General features: G+C 44.9%; 1 protein-coding gene across 1 annotated transcript in view; it reads right to left on the bottom strand.

The window, feature by feature from the left end:
* Window positions 1-20,535, bottom strand: part of LOC111155583 (supervillin) — a 91,818-nt gene that overhangs the window by 53,301 nt on the left and 17,982 nt on the right. Inside the window, exons 5-11 of the mRNA XM_022515830.1 lie at window positions 8,695-9,591; window positions 7,426-7,460; window positions 6,808-6,869; window positions 6,372-6,511; window positions 2,635-2,878; window positions 1,432-2,005; window positions 427-652 (exon numbers count right to left, since the gene is read on the bottom strand). Coding sequence (XP_022371538.1) covers window positions 427-652; window positions 1,432-2,005; window positions 2,635-2,878; window positions 6,372-6,511; window positions 6,808-6,869; window positions 7,426-7,460; window positions 8,695-9,591 — 2,178 coding nt within the window. The remainder of the gene's footprint in view (window positions 1-426; window positions 653-1,431; window positions 2,006-2,634; window positions 2,879-6,371; window positions 6,512-6,807; window positions 6,870-7,425; window positions 7,461-8,694; window positions 9,592-20,535) is intronic.

The following is a 20,535-nucleotide window of genomic DNA, read 5'->3' as shown; positions in this document are numbered from 1 at the left end:
AACAAGAGTCCTCCCGTTTCCCTTTCTGTAGGATAAATAAAACTTGGGTTCTAATCCCAAAAATGTCTGTCCCAAATTATCCTCATTCCATCTACATACACTTTACATAGACAGTCATGAAGGCTTAAGTGCATTCAATTTGAAGCCACATGTCTGATGGGGAAAGAGCCAAGATCATTGCTCCCATCATGGGACAGTGCAAGAATTTCATAGGAAAAAGAGAAAATGGAACCCCAAACAAATAAGTAAGCACAAGTCAGCATCCGCTCGCGCCCATACCTGAGTCCAAAACTGGCACTCCTATAGCGTCACCGCCCTCTGTGTGCTCATGACGTCATCTCTGCCCATCACTCGGAGCTTTTCCTACCAGCAACATGTAAGCTCCACCCCCAGGAGAATTACTCTGCCATCATTCAATCACGTTACCTCTCTTTAATAGACATGGTTTTGCCGGCTGAATCGAGGATGCCCTCCACCACAGGCACTTTGATCTCTCCGGCAGCGAACATCGCACACGGACTCCTGGAGTATTTCTCCTGCCCTGGTTCTGCAGGATCTTGCTGCCTCCAGGACACGGGGGCTGCGGTGGGGGCCACAGTCTTCCCAGTAGCCAGACCCGTCTGCTCAGAAGGGGGCTCCCCGAACTCTGCAGCTGGGAAGAGAGGAGCCACGTCAGCATTCCCTCCTCCAGGCAGACATTCCTCCAGCTATCTACCCCGAGCGGCCCCACACATGGAGTGCTATCTGGGGGCGTGGGGGGTGTCACCCAATCCGCATGGATTCACGCCAATCTGTAGCACGCCATCCTCTGTGAGGAAACCAATCTGCCCGGGAGGTTTTGTGACAACTGGTCTTTTCCTGTGTGCAAGACACAGGAAGAGAGCTTTTACTACACACTACGGAATGCTTCTTCTCCTCCAAAACAATCCTTTTCACATTGCCAGTGGCCGGAATCACATGCTAAAACCACCAACGTAACTTACACGCCATCATTTTCTATAAATGCAGAAGGAGAATGAAAGCCCCAAGTAGCGGAGCTTACCAGTCTGCGTACCAGGACCATGGAAGGAGTCTGGAAATCCACAGTCCTGGGTTCAAGTCTTCATTCCCTGTGCTTAACACAGCCCTTTGGGGTCACCAAGTCACAAAAGGGGCCAACAGGGCTAGCATTTCACAAGACTTATGTGAGTGAATCCTCGTGTGCGAGAGCTCTGGCATTCCTATTGTTGGAAACTGATCGATCCACTGAACAGGTCAGATTCAAGGGGAAGAGAAGTCTGGAGAAGAGTGGGATTCACTTGTGATTTGTAATCGATACGAGTTATAAACTGTCCTCCTACTTTAATTAAAAATAATCACAGACACACACAACCAATCAAGCCAATACCAAAAACCCAGGTGGTTTCTAAAACTTCCGGAGCAGTAACCTACCTCTTAGTGAAAACTTCCTTCTTGGGACATTCTCCATGTCGACCTTCTCTTCAAAGGGCTGCCTGTCCTTCAAGTCTGGGCTCCCCTGTGCGAGACTTTTACCCATGGAGAATTCCTTCAGCTCGTCACCAAGGTGGGCGACGGGAGGATGGCCTAGTTCCAGGCTGCCCTTTCTCGGAACGGCATATTTGGGTTCCTTATGGCTGTCTCCTTCCCGGACTCTGTTAAAGGTAGGGCAGGATGGCTCTGCTTCCTCGAAGGACCCGTACTTTTTACCACCATCTCCACCTGTCAAAACTCTCTTGCTTTCGGCCTCTCCAAACTCTCTCAACATTCCTCTGCTCCCACTACTCTCTGCTGAAGGCTGCCAGGCTTGGGACTTCAGGATGCTTCTAACCGGAGAATCTGAATTTTCTATCGAAGAAGGAAACTTATAGTCAGTGGCACTCGTGTTGTCGTCCACAGACAGCTTTGTCCGAAGATCCCCTGCGTACATCGGTGTGACCGTAGATGCCACAGTGGACACAGAGGTGTTAACAGTCGGTGAGAAAGGAATGAGCTTTCCACTTTGCACCTGGAAGGACATAGTTAAAGTGCAAAAAAGCAGATTCAAAAATACTATCTATATAAATCTCAGTTTAGGGACTGACATAGAATGAACGACTACATTGGGGGCAGTTTCACAGCTTGTCTTAGCAGGAAGATGTATTTTCTTTTTTTTTTTAATATTTTATTTATTTATTTGACAGAGAGAGATCACAAGCAGGCAGAGAGGCAGGCAGAGAGAGAGGGAGGAAGCAGGCTCCCTGCTAAGCAGAGAGCCTGATGCCGGGCTCGATCCCAGGACCCTGAGATCATGACCTGAGCCGAAGGCAGAGGCTTTAACCTCCTGAGCCACCCAGGCGCCCCAGGAAGATGTATTTTCTTAATCAAAATTAATCATTAATCAAAATCATCCGGGTGAAAAGCAGATTTCTCATCCTATTCTTTTCTCCATAATGGATTCATTCCAGATGATTTCGGCAAGCAAATCATGAAAAGAAAAAGGTACTCGGCATGGCTATCTTTCTGAGGAAAGAAGTTATTACCAGACTCCCGAGAGGTCATACAGTTTATCAACTTAATTCCATCTAGGAGCCAACAGCACAATCCTGCATTTTAAGAACATTCCCGCACACTGGATTAGACTTACAGTGTACCCACCTGTTCCACCTCCCCGAGCGTGACCGGCTGAGTCTGATAGCGAGCGCTCATTCTCCTCTGTCTCATGTCTATTCTGTTTCGGGTAGAAATAGCTTTTGAGACTGGCTGAGACAATTTGTTAAACAAGGCCAACTTCTCTGCTAAGCTTAGAGTGGAGGAGTCAGGTTCACCTTGTTCAGCAGAATCTTTGCCCTCATTTGCCTGGTCTCTGGCTAAAGCTTTGTGGTGAGCAGATGCCTGTAATCTGAAAGGGATAAACATTAAAAAAAAAAAAAAAATCAGTGACAGAGATCAACACAGACAAAAAGCCCACTGCCAAATTTTGAATATTAACTCTCTTCCAAGTGTCACTTAATTTTGAAAAGGATTGATTTCTCCCTACAAAAGTTGAAGACAGGTGTAGGCACTGTTTAGCTATTAACAAGCCCGTGAATAGCAGAGACTGTTACCAATGTCATGAAGGCAGAACTTTATCTCTAAATTATTTCTAAAAAGTGAATTTCCTCTTTAAGAGACCGAAGTCAGCTTGGATATACCTTATCTTAGAGAGACGGTATATCAGTGGTATCAACAACAAATAAGGCTAAAAGAGAATCCCAAAGCATTATCTATGGCATGTCTAGACACTATCCAAATATGTGGTTCGGGGGTGCCTTGGTGGCTCAGTCGGCTGAGCATCCGACTCTTGGTTTCGGCTCAGGTCATGATCTCAGGATGGTGAGATCGAGCCTTGTGTCAGGATCCGCACTCAGCCCAGAGTCTGCCTGAGACTCACTTTCTCCATCTACCTCTGTCTCCTCCCCTCTACCCTGTTCTCTCTCACCCTCTCAAATAATTAAATAAATCTTTTTAAAAAAATAAACATGTAGTTCAGAGGTATTCTTTTCTTTTTATAGGACTAGGAAATAATCCAGTCACTCTGTCAATAATATATCTGGGAACAAGGAGTTTCGATTTTTACTTACTAAACACAAATAGATCGATTTTAAAGATTCCTTCGCTCCTTTAGTGCATCATTTTCTCTCATAGCTTCCTACCACTTTTCTGAAAGGTACAGAGATCTGTAACTCCCAGCAACTTGAAAAAGGGCATTTCAGGTGCTGCGAAATCCCTCCAGCTTCTGGGTGGGGGAGAAGGCCTCCTATTACCTGGTCACGGTGGATATTGGAAGGTTTATGACAACGTAGGTTGAGGCCACCGGCAAATCCAGTTCTCAAACCCAGTGGACAGCATATTCTGTCTGAACACCAGTGAATCACCAGTTCACAAGTTACCCCAGACTAAAGAGCAGTAGACCCCTACCTCTGGGTGGGGCCAGACCTATTTCTGCACTGCCGTCTGACTTCCTTTAAACTTATTTTTGGCCCTTGTGTTTTGGTCCCTCACAGCAAAACAGGGGACACCTATGTGCCATAAGGACATACTTTCAAAACACAATTCAAAGCTTAGTAGTAAAACATCTAAGCTCAGACTCCATAGATAATTATTGTCTCAATCCCCAAAAGTCATGACCTTGTCTCTCTGTACATTAGAAAGAGATACAGTTGTTTCTAGCGTGTATTCATGACTACAAGTGTTTACAAAAACCAGGGTATTACTAGAATTTCAACATTCATGTCGAGTCCTTATTTTCGTATTAACCTTTATTAAGTGCTAGTAATTTAGATGGAGGATGAAATTTCTTAGAGAAGACCGTGATTATGAAAAACAGAAACAAAACAAATGGATGAGTGAGTTAGTGTGATCCTAGTTCCAATACATGTTGTAAGCAGGGAGATGAAAGGTTTCCTCATGCAGGCCTATAGGAAGTTAGCAGCGTCTCGCACTACGACAAAACAAAATGGCGCCCATCCCCAAAGGCAACTCCTTGCACTGACTCGTTTCTCAAACACATGAAAGACATTCAGGATAATGAGATGCATCTGCTGTCTAGGACCTTTGGCCTGAGGGCCGCATGCAGCTACTTCCGTCCAGTACCTGGCAGGCTGCACAGTGCTCTTAGCTACACTGGGACTAGGAAGTCTCGCCATTACAGGCTGGGTGGCCCCAGAGCACGAAGCAGGGATAGGTTCACTTTAAAGGCAATTGCCAAAGAAGGAACATTCATGAGGAGAGAGAAGAAAAGAAGCGTTAAAGGAAAACATAGTTTTAAATTTCAGAAACCGTAAATATTTTAACAAAATTATTTATAGGTACTCTGGGGGAAATTACCAAAGAACTTGAAAAGCAATTACAAACTGAGGAACTAAGAGACAGAGATGATGCAAAGTAAATGGAGTAAGATTAGGTTTTTAAAGCTTGGAAAGGAATTACCCTGACTTCAGAATAAATGTCTGGATTTTTAAAAAAATAACTTAAGAAAAAGCTAGTATCAGCCACCGGCAAATCAGTAGATTACGCTCATGTCTTAGAATGTTGTACTCAGCCAATTTTGTGGAAAATCAGTATCCTCCTATAACCTACACACACATCAAAGTAGCTTCAGGGAGCCTTACAAGGTGATAATTTTTGTTTACATTTACTCTTTTGCTCCCACGAGTAGTTGCTTCTTGGTAAACAACAGCTCCTCAAACATTAAAAAAACAAAAGAACTAGGGCACCTGAGTGGCTCAGTCACTAAGTGTCTGCCTTTGGCTCAGGTCATGATCCCAGGGTCCTGGGATCAAGCCCCGCATCGAGCCCCACATGGGGCTCCCTGCTCCGTGGGAAGCCTGCTTCTCACTCTCCCACTCTCCCTGCTTGTGTTCCCTCTCTCGCTGTGTCTCTCTCTGTCAAATAAAATAAATCTTTTTTAAAAAATTTTTAAATTTTAAAATTTAAAAAAATAAGAAAAAATAAAAAACCAAAAGAGCTGATCTGCTCAAGAGTTCCTAATGAACACAAGAAGTGCCCCTCCACAGACACACCAGGAAGCTGAGGAACAGCTGGGTAAGGACGTGAGCAGCTGCTCTAACAGCAGGCCCACCGGTGTGGGCTGCAACACAGATGCCTCTTGGGGTGTCCATGCCCTGAATGAGATGAACACACTTTCTCCAGGAAGGCTGCGTGTGGGTCTGGGGTGGAAGCATGAAAACCATTTCTAAAAACCCAATAAAAGTTTTCACTTGATTGAAGCAATTATCTCTGAATGAATTAGTTTGGGAAATTCATTCTGAACATATTGGAGTGGACTACTCAAGTACTGGAAAGTCCTCAAATTTCCAAGGAATTGTTTACGGTTTTTTGATGACTATTTAAAAACAAATTAAAAAACAAAAACAAAAACAAAAAACCCTCCAACCCCTTATCTTTTTGAGACAGCTGCTGAAATGATATCTGGGGTTTGCCTGAAAATGAGGCAGGAGGACAGGTGAAGTGGATGGGGTTTTGGGAGAGCAAGACTGGCCGGGCTGCTGACTGTTGAAACTCGGTGGTCAGTACACTCGGGCTCATTATGTTAATCTCATGGTTCAAATTTTCCACTGTGAAAAAGATTAAGAGAAAGGCACAGACCAAAAAAATTAAAATTCGTCTTGAGGTTTTTCTAGGAGATACAACAGGCAACACACCCTGTTACAAAGTTCAGAGACACCACAGGAAGGAAAATCCCAGATTGTGAACATCTCTGTGGAGTCTAACCGAACCATCTCCTGATCGCTTCAGTTTTCCTTAAAAGTCTTTAAATCTTTTTCTTTCTCTTTTTTTTTTTTCAAGAAAACTTTTCAGCCAAGGCCCAGAGGTCAGGAGGAGGGACTTACGTGGCTGCAATGGCCACCTCCTCGGTGGTAACGGGCTGGGTGTGGGATCGGTCCTGGAGCCGCCGCAGCCTTTGCTCCACAGCCGCGTTTCTGGAGCGTCGCTTAGGAACGTTTTTCTCATCAAATGATTTTTCCATTTCCTGAGATCAGAAACGATGTGGAATCCTTATATGTTTGTGGAAAGGGCACTGGGGCTGCAGGGTCTCTGCTCTGTTCCCTGACAGGGCCCCCCAGGAGGGACCCCCTGTGAGGCAGATGTCATTCTCAGGAGAGTGCACCTGTGTAGTGTCAGAAGGTGGGGGTGGGGGTGGGGACGTGGGTAGGGAGGTCTCACCAGCCAGGGGCTGAGAGGCACGTGGGCCAGGCCAGGCGGGCCGGAGGGCCCCATGAAGGGAGCAGGGGACAGTTTCACTTCAGGCACCTCAGTACACCTTACCCTGAAAAGCAGCCTCTTGGCAGCGACACTCAGCTTGGCTCGTTCGTCTACCTTCTCTTCATCTGTAAGAGGCCACAAAATAAAAACTGAACATTATTAGAAAAATGTGGGTGAAGTCTCTGAAAAGTTTCCCAAGCCTGACCCTGGAAATCCTGAATGGATGTACCAAAGATTATAATTGGCAATATTTTCCCCCTGGAGGGATCCCATTCTTCTGCTCAGTGAAAAGGTGCTAATTTCCTTTGCAATTAACCAGACAAAACTCGGTCTGGACAGGAAATCTCTATGACAATATTTGAACAATTAAGGTGTAAGAATAGATTTTATGAAAGGAATTCTTTATTGTTACATAGTGACAAGAAATTAACAACAAAAAGCTGCTGCTTTAGCAAATCAGTTAATTTCAGTATTATTCATTCCACAGTTCTAACTCTCTTAAAAATAAGGAAAAGCTCACCCGAGAATCTCAACTAGGTTTTATTAGAGTCACAGAGAGAAAACCTGCAGCAAAGAAATCAGTAGACTCCAAAATTTCATCCTCTCAAAAAAGCAGACTCTTACAGAAACCTAATCTGGGTGAGATGACAGAGAAGCGACAAAAGGAAAACAGATACTTGCCCTCCGCGGCCAGCATTTCTGAATGCGAAGCAGACCTAGGAAAGACATTAGGCAAATAATAATAACAAAAAATTAGCTGGTGGGAATAGAAGATCCAAATAAAACATCAGATGAAAAGTTAAAGCAAAAGTAAAAATTCAATCGAACTCTCTTAAGGAATATCATCCTGCTAGCAATCCTCGTTGTGAATACACAGATACAGGTGTTAATGGACACAGTGCAGTGTGTGTGCACACAACCCAGCCAGGTGCACACCTCGTGGAGGTAAATCAGAACCGAGTGTGACTCATTAAACACGACTGGTCAGTTTGTACGCAAACCTCATCCCCTCTACGTATAAGCATAGGACCGTGTAAAACTCAGATACGACAAGTAGACAGACATTTAGAAAGTGAGTGTAAAATCCCTAGTTCTTTGCACGGGAAAATCTGGGGAATACTCACTGTGGTTTCTAATTTAACGAGGGTATAAGAAATGAAAAACAGTAAACAGAGAAAAATAACGTGTCTCACTTCTTACCGTCTGAACACAATGTAAAACTGTACTACGATACTGTTGCCACGGGCAGCATTCTTTAAAAATACATATATACAAGCCACATAAATATCCCTTATAGATTAGATGGAGGAACGATGGAATCACCACAACCCATTTTAAACATCGCCAGGACTGTCCCTGCGGGCAGATCCCATTCGATGGCTTTTACGTTCCTGGACTACAGAACTACACATCACGCGTGCCTACCTATCTGATTCCTTTCGTTCGGCTGAGGTTATAGGTTGAGTTCTAAATCTCTCGGAAGTTTTTCTACTTTCACCCGGAGAAAAATAGCGTCTTGGTTTCCGGGACCCTCTTTCCCGTTCCACACCGGTAGGCAAGCCAACGCCTTCGGTTGACCTCTCCACCCGGGGTTGGCTTTTAGAATCATTGGGAGGGAGTGCACAGAGAAACGAGAGACAGAGAGAGAGAATAAAGCAAAGGTTTATGCATCTCAGTGAGGCAAGGCTCAGACACCGCCAAATCCCACCACATGCCCCGACCATGCACTTGAAGGAGGGGGAGCAGTCCAGAGACCCAGTACTGTAGCTCCCTATTAGTAGGCAGAAGCAGAATGGTAGTTTTCAAGCCATTTCCTGTACGGTCTGCCCTGCACCCTGGTGAGCTAAGCTAATAGGACCCAATGCGGGACACACCGCAAGTGGCAAAGTGAATAATTCTGCCAAGGGCGTGCAAATGACACATTGGGAGGGCGTGTGAAACATCACCTACAGTTCAGGTTTCTTGCTGGCATGGACAGACTCCAGAAACGCATTTCGGAGCTGGGCAACAGAGACCTTCGTGTCCAGCACGCCGACTTCCGGGGGGGGCCCTTCAGCTTTGGAACTCTGCGGCTCCGGTTCTTGCCTGAACGCGGGGTCCTTACCCTTCAGGGCCTGCAGCTGAGGGGGGCCCGTGTAGTCAGACAGGGAGCGGGTGAGGACCCTGCGTTTCTTCACCAAGGCTTCCTGTCTGTGGCCTGTCGCCCTGGCATCTTGTGACACGGGCTGGCTCTGAACGTACAAGACCATCTCGTGTCTGCTTATCCTCTCAGTGGGCGGTTGCTGAGCGGGAGGCGGGTGTGACAGGCTCTCTGGTTCCTTCTGATGTTCTGAGGGCACTGGGCTCCCAGCAGGCTTGCCGACGTCATCGTTTCCAGAGGGGTCTTCGTGGCTTCGCGTAAGCCCATGGTCCTCCAACGCCAAAAGTGATTTCCTGCTTTTCTCGAGAGCTTCGGTGAAGAGCATATCTTCCTCCGCTTTCGATTCACAAATATGGAGAACTGGGGTATCCCTTCTCTCGCTTTCTAGAACCTTTAAGGTGGAAGGCTTTCTGACATTCTGGGTGGCGGACCCCCCCCAGCTGCATTCAGACACGTTTTCTGGGATCTCTGAGGTCACCAGCGTGGCCGTGTGAATGGGGTCCGCCGGCTGGACGTAGCCTCGGATCGGCTGTCCCGCAGAGCTGGCTGCCTTGCTCAAGACCCTATCAAAGGCCGAATTTTCTGACTGAAAGGACGAGCAATGGATGGGCACTGGCTGATGTCTCCTCTGAGTGAAGGGCTCGGAGGCCACCTCAGGGCTGCTGCGAGCACTCTCCTCTTTCACCATTTTTTCTCTAACCTTAACTCTTTAAGAAAGAAAAAGGATTTAAGTTGCAAAATGCAGTAACCGCTTCATGGGGAGAAAGCATGCGTGGATCCCAGACTACCCGTGAGTGGAAATCCACCCAAAGGCAGAACCCCCAGTGACAATGCATTTCTGGTGGTTCACGTCAGAAACTCACTGCCGGCCGGGTGAAGGATTTCGAGCTTCCAGATGTGAGTACGCCAGTGTGGCAACAAACTCACTCTGCCCTCTGTAAAGCTGAGACGGCTCAGATGCCATCCTGGGGGAGAATGGCTGCCTTCTGACTAAACGAATGACCAGAAGCCACAGAAAAATCCATTAATATACACCACCAGTATGCATGAGGGCACATTGAGGCTGTTGGTGGGAATCTGTGAACACTACACATACAGGCCCAGTGTGTGGACTCTGTGGACTCTGGGCGGGGGTAGTTTCCAAGTATACACACACCTATGGACCAAGTGTAATAATTTCACTGTCTCCTGGAAATATAAGAACATTTGTGATTTTTAAAAATTTTTTAAATGGAGCTCAAGACACAACACACAATCACCCCTTTCAAGCACTCAGCTAAACATTCCCAAGCGTTTTCATGCAATGCAGACTGTATCCATTCATTCCTAAGACATGTGACCAGTTTGGATATCATTACGACTAAGCATTGTAGCACCAAGAAGACTGTTAGAGAAAAGATATTTGTTGAGAGAACAGACTGAACGTTTTCTCCCCTTCGGAATTGCTAGTAGGCCCTTAGCTAAAAACTAAAGTGAAAAGAGATCACTGTCATTTCTGGAGCTATTTAAATAGCTGAGAGCTAAAGTGAAATCCAGTTGAAAAGCTACAAAATCTTACTCTACTGCTGCAGAAGCCAAGTAGTCAAGAGCTCTGGCTGGGGCACCTAGGAGACCTCGGTTCAAAACTGGCTCAGCCAGTTCTAGCTGTGTGGTCTGAGGCAACTTACCTGGCTCAGTTCTTTGCTTTTAAATGGAAATCCTAGTGACAAAATGTAATGTGATGTTGGCAAAGCACTTGGATGGCTTAGTACTAAGTACTCTTAGCGAAGAGTAACCATTTAATAGTGTTAGCTAGTACTTATCTCTGCTTTCTGAAATGCCACATAGTGAGAAAGGAGAAACCACTGAAGCTGTTCAAGAATGGATTATTAATTGGCAATAATCCTTAGAAAGTAAAACACATTTTTGGAGTGGGAAAAGTGATTTCTTGGGGGACTATAAACACTCATGTACTGAAGATCAGTCAGCAAAAATACTTATTTATACTTTTGGAAGAGAATATTTCCTTAAATGACAAATGCACCCTGCTAAATTTGATATCGACTCCTACGTGTATTTCAACAACAGATGCAGGATATCTATATATATTTCGTTAACAAAAAATTAAACACACACAAAAGGCAGTTACACACACAAAAGGCAATTTCCCCCAAGGAGGGGGGAAAAAAGGCATTCTAAGTTATTTTTTTTCCCAGAGACTAGCCAGTGTTGGAGGTTTTCATATTTATAATCTTTGTTAATCAAAAGAAGACTGAAATGTGGTTCAAGTTCTCCTGTGGAATGTGTCCTTCTAATCAGAGACAATCTGAATGTTGTCTCCGCTGAGAACAAAGTGACTGTTAGAAACTCAGTATATGGGTGCTTTGTCCTGCCAGAAACTTATTCATTCTCCCTCCTTCCGCCTCTCCCTGCCCCCAACCTTAAAAATGAAATGATGGGGGGGGTTTTGTCTGCCTTTAAAAGCACATGCCCTAAGGGCAGCTGATAAAAATTAACTATTGGTTTAGAGACAAGGAGACATGAAAAGGAGGAGGCTAGAAGCGCTTGTCCAGATGGGACACTCCCTGGTTAGTTAGTGAGACTCAAGAGGATAGAAACCAGGAGGAATCTCACTACTGCCCCCACTTGGCGGTATGCAGGTTGGTGAGAAAGGAGAAAAGCAAGACGTGTCATCAAGAAGATCTTCAAAAAGAGGAAAAAACGAGGAGGGGGAAATACGATTAGCAGGGATTAGGGCAATGGGAGGAGAAAAGCAAACGTTCAGAAAGAAACTTCCAGCAGCCCCTGTGAACACATCATTGTCAAACGCACTGCCATGAACAGAGGGCAAGAAGAGAGTTAGCGTTGGGTAATGTGTGGAACAGCAAGGCAAGTCAGCAGGGAAGAAGCACTCACTACGAGGAAGCCAAGAGGTTCAGCTGGGCATATACCTGGAAGGCCAGTTGATAAGAGAAGGTGTGTCCCCTTCGGAATCTTTCTGGAGAAACCACTCATGTTTGGGTTTCCCGGTACTATTGTGTACAAAAGACAAAACTTCAGATAATTTCTACTTGAACGTCAACACAGGTACAGACAATTATAATCTGAAACCCGAAGGCTGATTTCTGTTAAGTCAAGACTAATCCTGGCTTTCGGAAAATGTATAAGCGCATTTTGTCACAGGGCTTACATTCACATCACGAAACTCCCAAGGACATGTGGCCCGTTACTAAACTTAAGAGAAATAAATCTATCCAAAGCCACCATATACAGTGTTTTCCAAGTAACCTGAAAGTATTAGGAGTCTGTTATACTCACACTCTCCCCACAAATACCAGACAATTTTCTTGTAAGAAGTTGGATTAAATGTCAACTCATCCTCTATTAAGTTTTGTCAAGGGACATTGGTAAATAGCCAAATACAAAGATAGTGTCCATGCAAAACAACACATACCAAATAAAGGAAATCAATAAAAAGAAATTCAATGAGATCATATCTTTAATTGCTCTTATATATTTTCCTTTTCCATTTGTCACTGAATAACGCAACCAACGTAACAATGACATAACCAATACCAATTCAGGGCAATTAGATAAATGTTGAGTTCCTACTATGTATTAAACCCTGAACTAGACTCTGAGAAGTAACAAAGGGGACCTGGGCATCACCCCAGCCATTAAAAAACTTACACTATGGCAGGCCAGATAACATAGGATTTATACATTCATCCCTCCACACACGATCGGATATTACGCAAAGTTGGATGTGAGGAAGGAATTATGTTAGGCTGAAGATATTTTAGAACAGGCCAGAAAAACCCTGTGGCAACCATGTAAAGCAGGACTCAGGAGGAACAAACCACTGATGTGTATCATTTTACGATGCAGAAAGAGAATGTTTACCAGCTCAGAACCATACCACCTTATTTGTAAGAGTTTTTCAATACAAGGCTAGAAACCCATTTTAGCTCAAAGCAGTATCCAAAAAAAATAGAACGATAATTACAATTATCTGATTTTTCTAAAAATCATTTTAGTTCAAGTTTTAGCTGAAGCTGATAGGTAAGAGCCAATCTGTAACCACTGCCCTACCTTTTGCTGTGACCACTGAAACCTGTCACATTCTAGCCTTGGTTATCCCCCTGCCTTTCTACACGGGAACCTGTCCGCCCACCTCCCTACCCCAGCATCACAGCAATTCAGTCTGGTGAACAAAAAATTCAGATGTACGGAAAGCCGTTTTATTTCCAACTATAAAAGGTCTAATTCCTCAACACTCATTTCAGCATAGGATTAGTTAGTCTACCATCAGCAGCTAAGAAAGGAGGGGATTCCTCAAGCACGGGATACAGTGGAAGGAGAGGAAGCAGCTGATATTTGCTACTGAAAACCACCCAGTTAATATAACGAATATGCCCACCTCACAAAACTATTTTAAGACTCAAATGCGTTGTGTGTAACATAATGCTTTGTAAACTGTGAAGTGCTATACAAATTTCTGAACAGGGCTTTCATTGATAAGACTAGAACTTGGTCAGCACCACAAAATAAATAAATCGATAAACAGATAAATAAATAAAATAAAAATAAAAAATGATCAGGGGCTTGTTTAAGAATATGTTGGGTCAGCATCTGAAAAGCGCCAATCATACAGACATGGGAGGCTGGCTGGGTTCCATTTATTCACTACACCACAGGTATGGAATTAGCCAAAAAACCAACATCCTACTGTATGTCTCTGAGTTACTGCTTCTATATTGTAAAGAGATGAGACATACAGAATCTGAATTCAAAAGTTGTGTGATTTTCAGGAACGTGCTTCCAGCCTCAACCAGGAGGACGAGTCTGTCTTGAGTCAATTTGCATCAGGAGTGATATAGAACAGTATTTTGCAAAATTAGGCACTAAGATCCTTGACATTGGCTGAGGCGCTTACCTGGGTGATACTTTTGGCCATCAGAACCAGAAAAGAGGGAGAGAGGGGGTGGGGAGACACCTAATCTGGACACTTTCTGCCCATGGGCTGTTCTGGGCACGCCCACCCACTGACCAGCAGCATGTGCTTGCTCCTCCATCCTCTTTCTCTCCAACAAGCGGCATCTGCTACAGGTGATCCCTCCCTTCACCCGACTCAGCAGCCTTCTTGGTCTCCTCCTCCCCCGCCACCATCTGCATCTCTAGAGCTTGGGGTGCCCAAGATGGGCTTCTCTCCTCCTCCATCGACATTCAGTGCCTTGATGTTCCCATCTGGCTTTCACTTCCATGCTGACCTTCCCTTCAACTCCAGCCTTGGACTCTACTGGCCACTGGAAGCTTCCATTTGGATATCCTGCTTCTCCCTCTTCCATTCCCCCTGCCGGTGTTCCCTCTCTCACGGTCTCTCTCTGTCAAATAAATAAATAAAATCTTTTTTTATTTTTTTAATGTATATTGGGGTACGTGGGTGGCTCAGTGGGTTAAAGCCTCTGCCTTCAGCTCGGGTCACGATCTCAGAGTCCTGGGATCGAACCCTGCATCGGGCTCTCTGCTAGGCGGGGAGCCTGCTTCCCCCTCTCTCTCTGCCTGCCTCTCTGCCTACTTGTGATCTCTTGTCAAATAAACAAAATCTTTAAAATAAATAAATAAATAAATAAAAATAAAAATAAAAATAAAAAGATAAAAAATGTATATTAACTGGCTCAGATCACAAGCTGGTGAAGAAAGGCTGGGGCTTGAACCCAAGTATTGTGAGACCCTGCCCAAGTCTACACCTTCTCCTCCAGCAAGTGCTCTACAGGCTTTCAATTCTGGAAAATGAATGGATAATGAATGAGCAACCCCTCCCTGGCTTGAGTGAGAAATAATGGTGTTGGGGCACCAGTATTCGCATGCTCTGGGACTAAGCAAGGAAGGCACCAAGGGTGTCTTGGCCACACCCACAACCCCTACTGGATGGAGGTCTCTTGGCTGTGCCTGTTCCACCTTCAGCAGAGAGCCTGGAAATTTCCTGTAAATCCTACAAAACCCAACGATCTTCTCCCTGTTTTTTCTCCAAATGCACAATGTGAAATCAAAGGAGTCTGGAAGCAAAGAGCAATTTAGCTTGGAGGGCACTCACGGCTGAGGAGGGGGTGGGAGAGGGTGCAGGGGCCCAGACCTGGCAAGACGCACGAGACCTTTCCTCCTTCCCCCACCAAAGCAATCTATAGCAGAAGATAAGTTTAAGAATCAACCATCTGGAAACAAGAAAATTCATGGAAGGGAGAAACTAGGAGCAGGTGATACTGGGTGTTAGTGGGAGGGATCAGAAAATATTCTGAGGCCCAAGGGAACATTCTAGCCTGACTGGGCCTCTGGGCTGCCCCTGCTCCTCTGGCACACATAGAAAAAGACAATGTGACATGACACCTCTTTCACTAAACCTAAATGCCACTTTCACGGTCCCTTTTCAGGCTCAACATCACTAGAGCTAAACATAACTCAACACTCACTGATACACGTTCATGTGTCTCCTATGCTCCAGGTGCAATGCCCATATCAGAGAAAATAATTTTAGCATGCACACCTGACTTCCTTGCACGCTGAGTATCCACTAGGAAATCTGAGATTTAAAATTAGCTCTGGGGGCACCTGGGTGGCTCAGTGGGTTAAGCCTCTGTCTTCCTTCGGCTCAGGTCATGATCTCAGGGTCCTAGGATCGAGCCCTGCATCAGGCTCTCTGCTCAGGAGGGAGTCTGCTTCCTCCCCCACCCCCTGCATGCCTCTCTGCTTACTTGTGATCTCTCTCTCTCTCTCTGTCAAATAAATAAATAAATAAATATTTAAAATAAAATCAGCTCTGTGTGAAGTATCTTATACGTTTAAATCTCAACCAAGAGGGATTTGTTTTCTAAGATGGTATTATAAATGGTCGACACTATGAATATTTCTCCTATGATTTAAAAAACTAACTTCATCAAATTCTTATAGGGCTTGTTTGAAATTGACAAGAACAAAACACTCAAGGAATTTTTATATATTCAAAAATCTAAACCTGTAGTGCAGAAGACAGATGATTGGTTGGCGGGACCTGGTGGCAGCAGCAAGGGTTAACCGCAAAGGCACACAAAGGAATCTTTGGGCTGATGGAACAGGTAAGTATCTTGACTGTAGTGATAGCTACATGACTTGATGTATTTGACAGAATGCACAGAATTTCACTAGCGAGGGTGAATTGTACTCTGCATAAGTTATACTTCAATATAAATATCCTAAAAATTTAAGACTTCTAAAAATTGTAATTCAGGGAGCACATGGGTGGCTCAGTGGGTTAAGCCTCTGCCTTTGGCTCAGGTCATGATCTCAGGGTCCTGGGATCGAGCCCCACATCAGGCTTTCTGCTCAGCAGGGAGCCTACTTCCCCTTCTCTCTCTGCCTGCCTCTCTGCCTACTTGTGATCTCTCTCTCTGTTAAATAAAAAAATAAAATCTTTAAAAAAATTGTAATTCAGTGTACCTTCATAATTGATCTAGACAACAGTCACACTAAGGGATTTACTTGGACATCGATGCTTAGTGCAGTTAATGGAATTTTTAAACTCAAGTATCTCTTTTCACTCTTTAAAAGCAAAAACTCATATAAATACATAAATAACAAACGAAAATGTGGGTCAAACACAGTCAATGCCACAAAATCCATTTGAATCTTTTTCTTTCTCTCCTTCAAATTCTCCCCCCAAAGCCCAAAGACACTGAAAAACCTGAGGAGAGAGCAGAAAACAACCCAGAGTGGTCACTCTTAAGTGTTGACATCGGTGAGAAACCAAATTCTACCTTTTGCATTAAGTGCGTGAGTCCTCAAATGGTGGGTCAAGGTCTAAAAACAATCTCACCAATTCACAGGCACTCCAAAACAATGGGATATAATGGAACTTTGTGGACCAAGTTCTCCATACACTCTGACTCTGAGACTGACAGGTGGCCAAGGGATGTCCAAACTCCGATTAAAACGTCTATCATTTTGTAAGAGTACAAAATGTATTTCTGGGGCCTCGGAGCCATTGGTTTTTGGAGAAACAGTATAATAGCTGGTAAGCTTTTAAAAATAGAGCTCTTAAAAAAGAGATCACATCTGAATAATGGCAAATAATGCCTTGGGTTCATTTTCTTTCTTTAAATATTAAATTGATGCTGCTATTTATTGCAGCGTGTCTTACTGTTATGCATAACTATTTTTAATAATTAAAACTTAGTTTAAAAAAAAGAACCAGGGGCACCTGGGTGGCTCAGTGAGTTAAGCCTCTGCCTTTAGCGCAGGTCATGATCGTGGGGTCCTGGGATCGAGCCCCGCATCGGGCTTTCTGCTCAGCAGGGAGCCTGTTTTCCTTCCTCTCTCTGCCTGCCTCTCTGCCTACTTGTGATCTCTGTCAAATAAAAATAAAATCTTAAAAAAAAACCGAACCAAGTGGGAAGGGTTGGTTTGGTACAACAAAACAAGTTGAGTGCATGATACCATCGGGCTATGGCAGGTAAATTAGGTCGTTGCAAAGAGAGTCAACGATTGATGGTGGACAGAGGCCCTGCAGGGATGTAAACCTTTTCTCTCTCAGCTAGAGCAATGGTTACATGTTTCGCAAAACTCCCTAACCTGCATTCTTAAAATACGTGCATTTTGATGTGAATTATGCCTCAGTTAACAAATATACCACTGCTGGATTAAAGTGAGGATTTCTTGGGGCGCCTGGGTAGCTCAGTCAGTGAAGTGTCTGACTTTAGATTTCAGCTCAAGTCACGATCTCAGGGTCGGGAGATCCAGCCCCGTGTTGGGCTCACACTCTGGGCATGGAGGCTGCTTGGGATTCTCTCTCCTTCTCCCTCTCCCCACCCAAGGAAGGCAGGCAGGCAGAAAGAGAGAGACAGAGAGAGAGAGAGGGGAAGGAAGGAAGGAAAGAAAGAAAGAAAAAAAAGGGAGAGAGGAACACAAATAATGAGGACTTCTTGAGTAATGAAAGTCTAGAAATACAGTCTTCTTGGAGTGGAAGCAGGATAAACGTGTGAAATAACCAATTTCTTCCAGGTTCCCTCTGAACTAATCTCAGTACTGAATGGCTAAAAGCTAAGCCTCAGATGAGAAAGCACAAAGACAGAAAGTGTGTGTCTAGAACTGCCTAGAAAAGTATTGGAGTCTCAGGAAGGTGCCATTAAGGGCCCTCCCAAAGTGGCTCCAGCTTCTAGCTCCCAGCTGGATTTGGATCTCCACATCTCCGGCTTGGATGTTAACCAGCCCAGCTAGAACAAAGTGATCCGGGGACTTGGCTCCATTAGTCGTGAGACTAACCTAGACTCAGACATTCAGGACTGGAGACCGAGTTCACAAGATCCCAAAAGCAGCCCCCCCACAACCAGGATGCTCATTCACAGTTTCATAATATTTATGAGCACACAGACTCAGGCTCATATCCAAGCACTCTAACTTCAGACAGAGTGGAAAGAGCCTCTCCACACGTACGTGCCACTCAGAGTGTGTTCTGCTGACCGGTGTCCCTGGCCTATGATGAGATCAAAGACCCACACCGGAGTGGAGATGAACAATGTCCCTAAGCCCACTGTTGAGTTCAGCTGCCATTTTGCTCATAGCATGATGTTCTTGATGAAGGAGAGGACCCATGATTCACATTCAGCTGCAACCCTCACAGGCAATGGGCTGATAAACTGTTTGCAGACCAGCTCTTTCAAGTAGCACTGTTACAGTTTGGTAACACTTCCAAGAAAATCCAGAAAACAACAGAACATTCACCCAAAAATGACTGACTGAGCTACTCAGTATGCACTAGATGCTGGTGGGAGCGGGGAAGGAAACACGAAAATGACCCAGGGCAAGTACCCTTCGCAGAAGGCCTGTACTGAAGTAATGCTATCATTGGGATCATCCTTCCCAGTCTCACACATTGGCATAACACCAAATCCACATTGCCGTGTTCGGCCACCTTGACCAGCATCCCTACATCTGGGGAGGTCAGCCCCATGTGCAGGTAGGAAGGCATCTGAATGTCCCTCTTCCCAAGACAGGAGGTACAGGTGAAACGGCATGTGTGACACACCTCATCAACTCATGATCTCTTTCTCCTCTCCCCTTCGAGCAGAATCCTCATCAATGAGAGGCCAGGTTGGTAACCTTAGGGCTCCCTATCCCAAGCCAAACTTTAGCCTTATAACTGCGCAGGGGAAACAACCATCTGATAATGAGAACAATAGATTGGTGTGACAGACTAAGCACCAGAGAACGTGCAAGAGACCAAAAATGATTCTAGTTTCTCTTAAGACGGTGGGGGGGTGGTTATAAAAACTTGGAAAGGTCAAGAAAGCAAGGCGGACAGGAAAGTAGACCCTCTGGATAGGTTCTCATTGGTCAACAGCTCATTTAGAAGGAAATACCCAGATGTTATCTGAGCATCACAGAACAGGGCTAGACCAGTACTATCTGGCTATAAACAGTTCACTTTCAGTCCTGTACCCCAAGATTGGACCAGTCATTTTGGCAGTCACATAAAGAATTTGCTATCAACTAAAACTGCTCGGTCTGTTTCCCATGAACTGCTGTTAAATCAGGTTTCCCCAATCCTGAACTTGTACACAGATTTTCTCCCCCATCTAGGTAGAAGACTTTATTAAATTTCATCTTGTTAGTTTCTAACCCTAGTGCAGGTACATGTGCTCTCTTCTCTCTCATCTCTCTTCCTGCTCCATCCCTCCTCCCACTCTCTACCTCACCATCACCAAACTAATCAACCTATCACTAATATCTTCTCTAATGAAATGCCAAACAGGACCAAGTTAATGATGAAGGCCAACTTGGAAGCACAGATTTCATTATCTCATGCTGGGTAACTGCTGCCAACATGCCTGTGGTCTTCCTGATTGGAATCAACTCACCCTCAGATCAATCTTCCATACTCCTCCAGAGCAATCTTTCTAAAACACAGAATCAATCATCCTTGCTTTAAAATGCTTCAGAGGGCACCTGGGTGGCTCAGTTGGTTAAGCAACTGTCTTCAGCTCAGGTCATGATCCCAGAGTTCCGGGATCGAGTCCCACATAGGGCTCCCAGCTCCATGGGGAGTCTGCTTCTCCCTCTGACCTTCTCGGGGCACCTGGGTGGCTCAGTGGGTTAAGCCTCTGCCTTCGGCTCAGGTCATGATCTCAGGGTCCTGGGATTGAGCCCCACATCGGGCTCTCTGCTCAGCAGGGAGCCTGCTTCCTCCTCTCCTTCTGCCTACTAGTGATCTTTGTCTCCCTCTGACCTTCTCGCCTCTCATGTTCTCTCTCACTCTCTCTCAAATAAATAAATAAAATCTTTAAAAAAAAATAAAAATAAAATTCAGGAACTTCCCGTTGTCCACAAGGCAAAGGCTAAATGCCTTGATATGTCATCTGAGGCGCTCTACAACTGCTTCCCCCCACCATCCCGGCACTCAGCCTCATCCCACCTCCTCCTAGGTCTTCACTGGGCATTGGTGCCTTCGTGCTGGGAGGAGCCTCCCTTCCATGGCTAGCAAACTCACCACCACATCCTTAAGGACTTGGTTCCACTGTGACCATTTCTCATGGAGGAAAAGTTAATACTCCATCTTGGTACTCCCCTGGCACCCAACCTTGATCTCTAGAAACTTATTTACCCTATCATGTTATAGTTATTTCCTACACTTTTTTTTATAC

Source organism: Enhydra lutris, unplaced genomic scaffold (assembly GCF_002288905.1).
Source record: "Enhydra lutris kenyoni isolate GAN:26980312 unplaced genomic scaffold, ASM228890v2 scaffoldscaffold42, whole genome shotgun sequence".
Classification (NCBI taxonomy): Eukaryota; Metazoa; Chordata; class Mammalia; order Carnivora; family Mustelidae; genus Enhydra; species Enhydra lutris.
The sequence above is the reverse complement of the archived record's forward strand: the minus strand, read 5'-3'. Positions and strand labels throughout refer to the sequence as shown.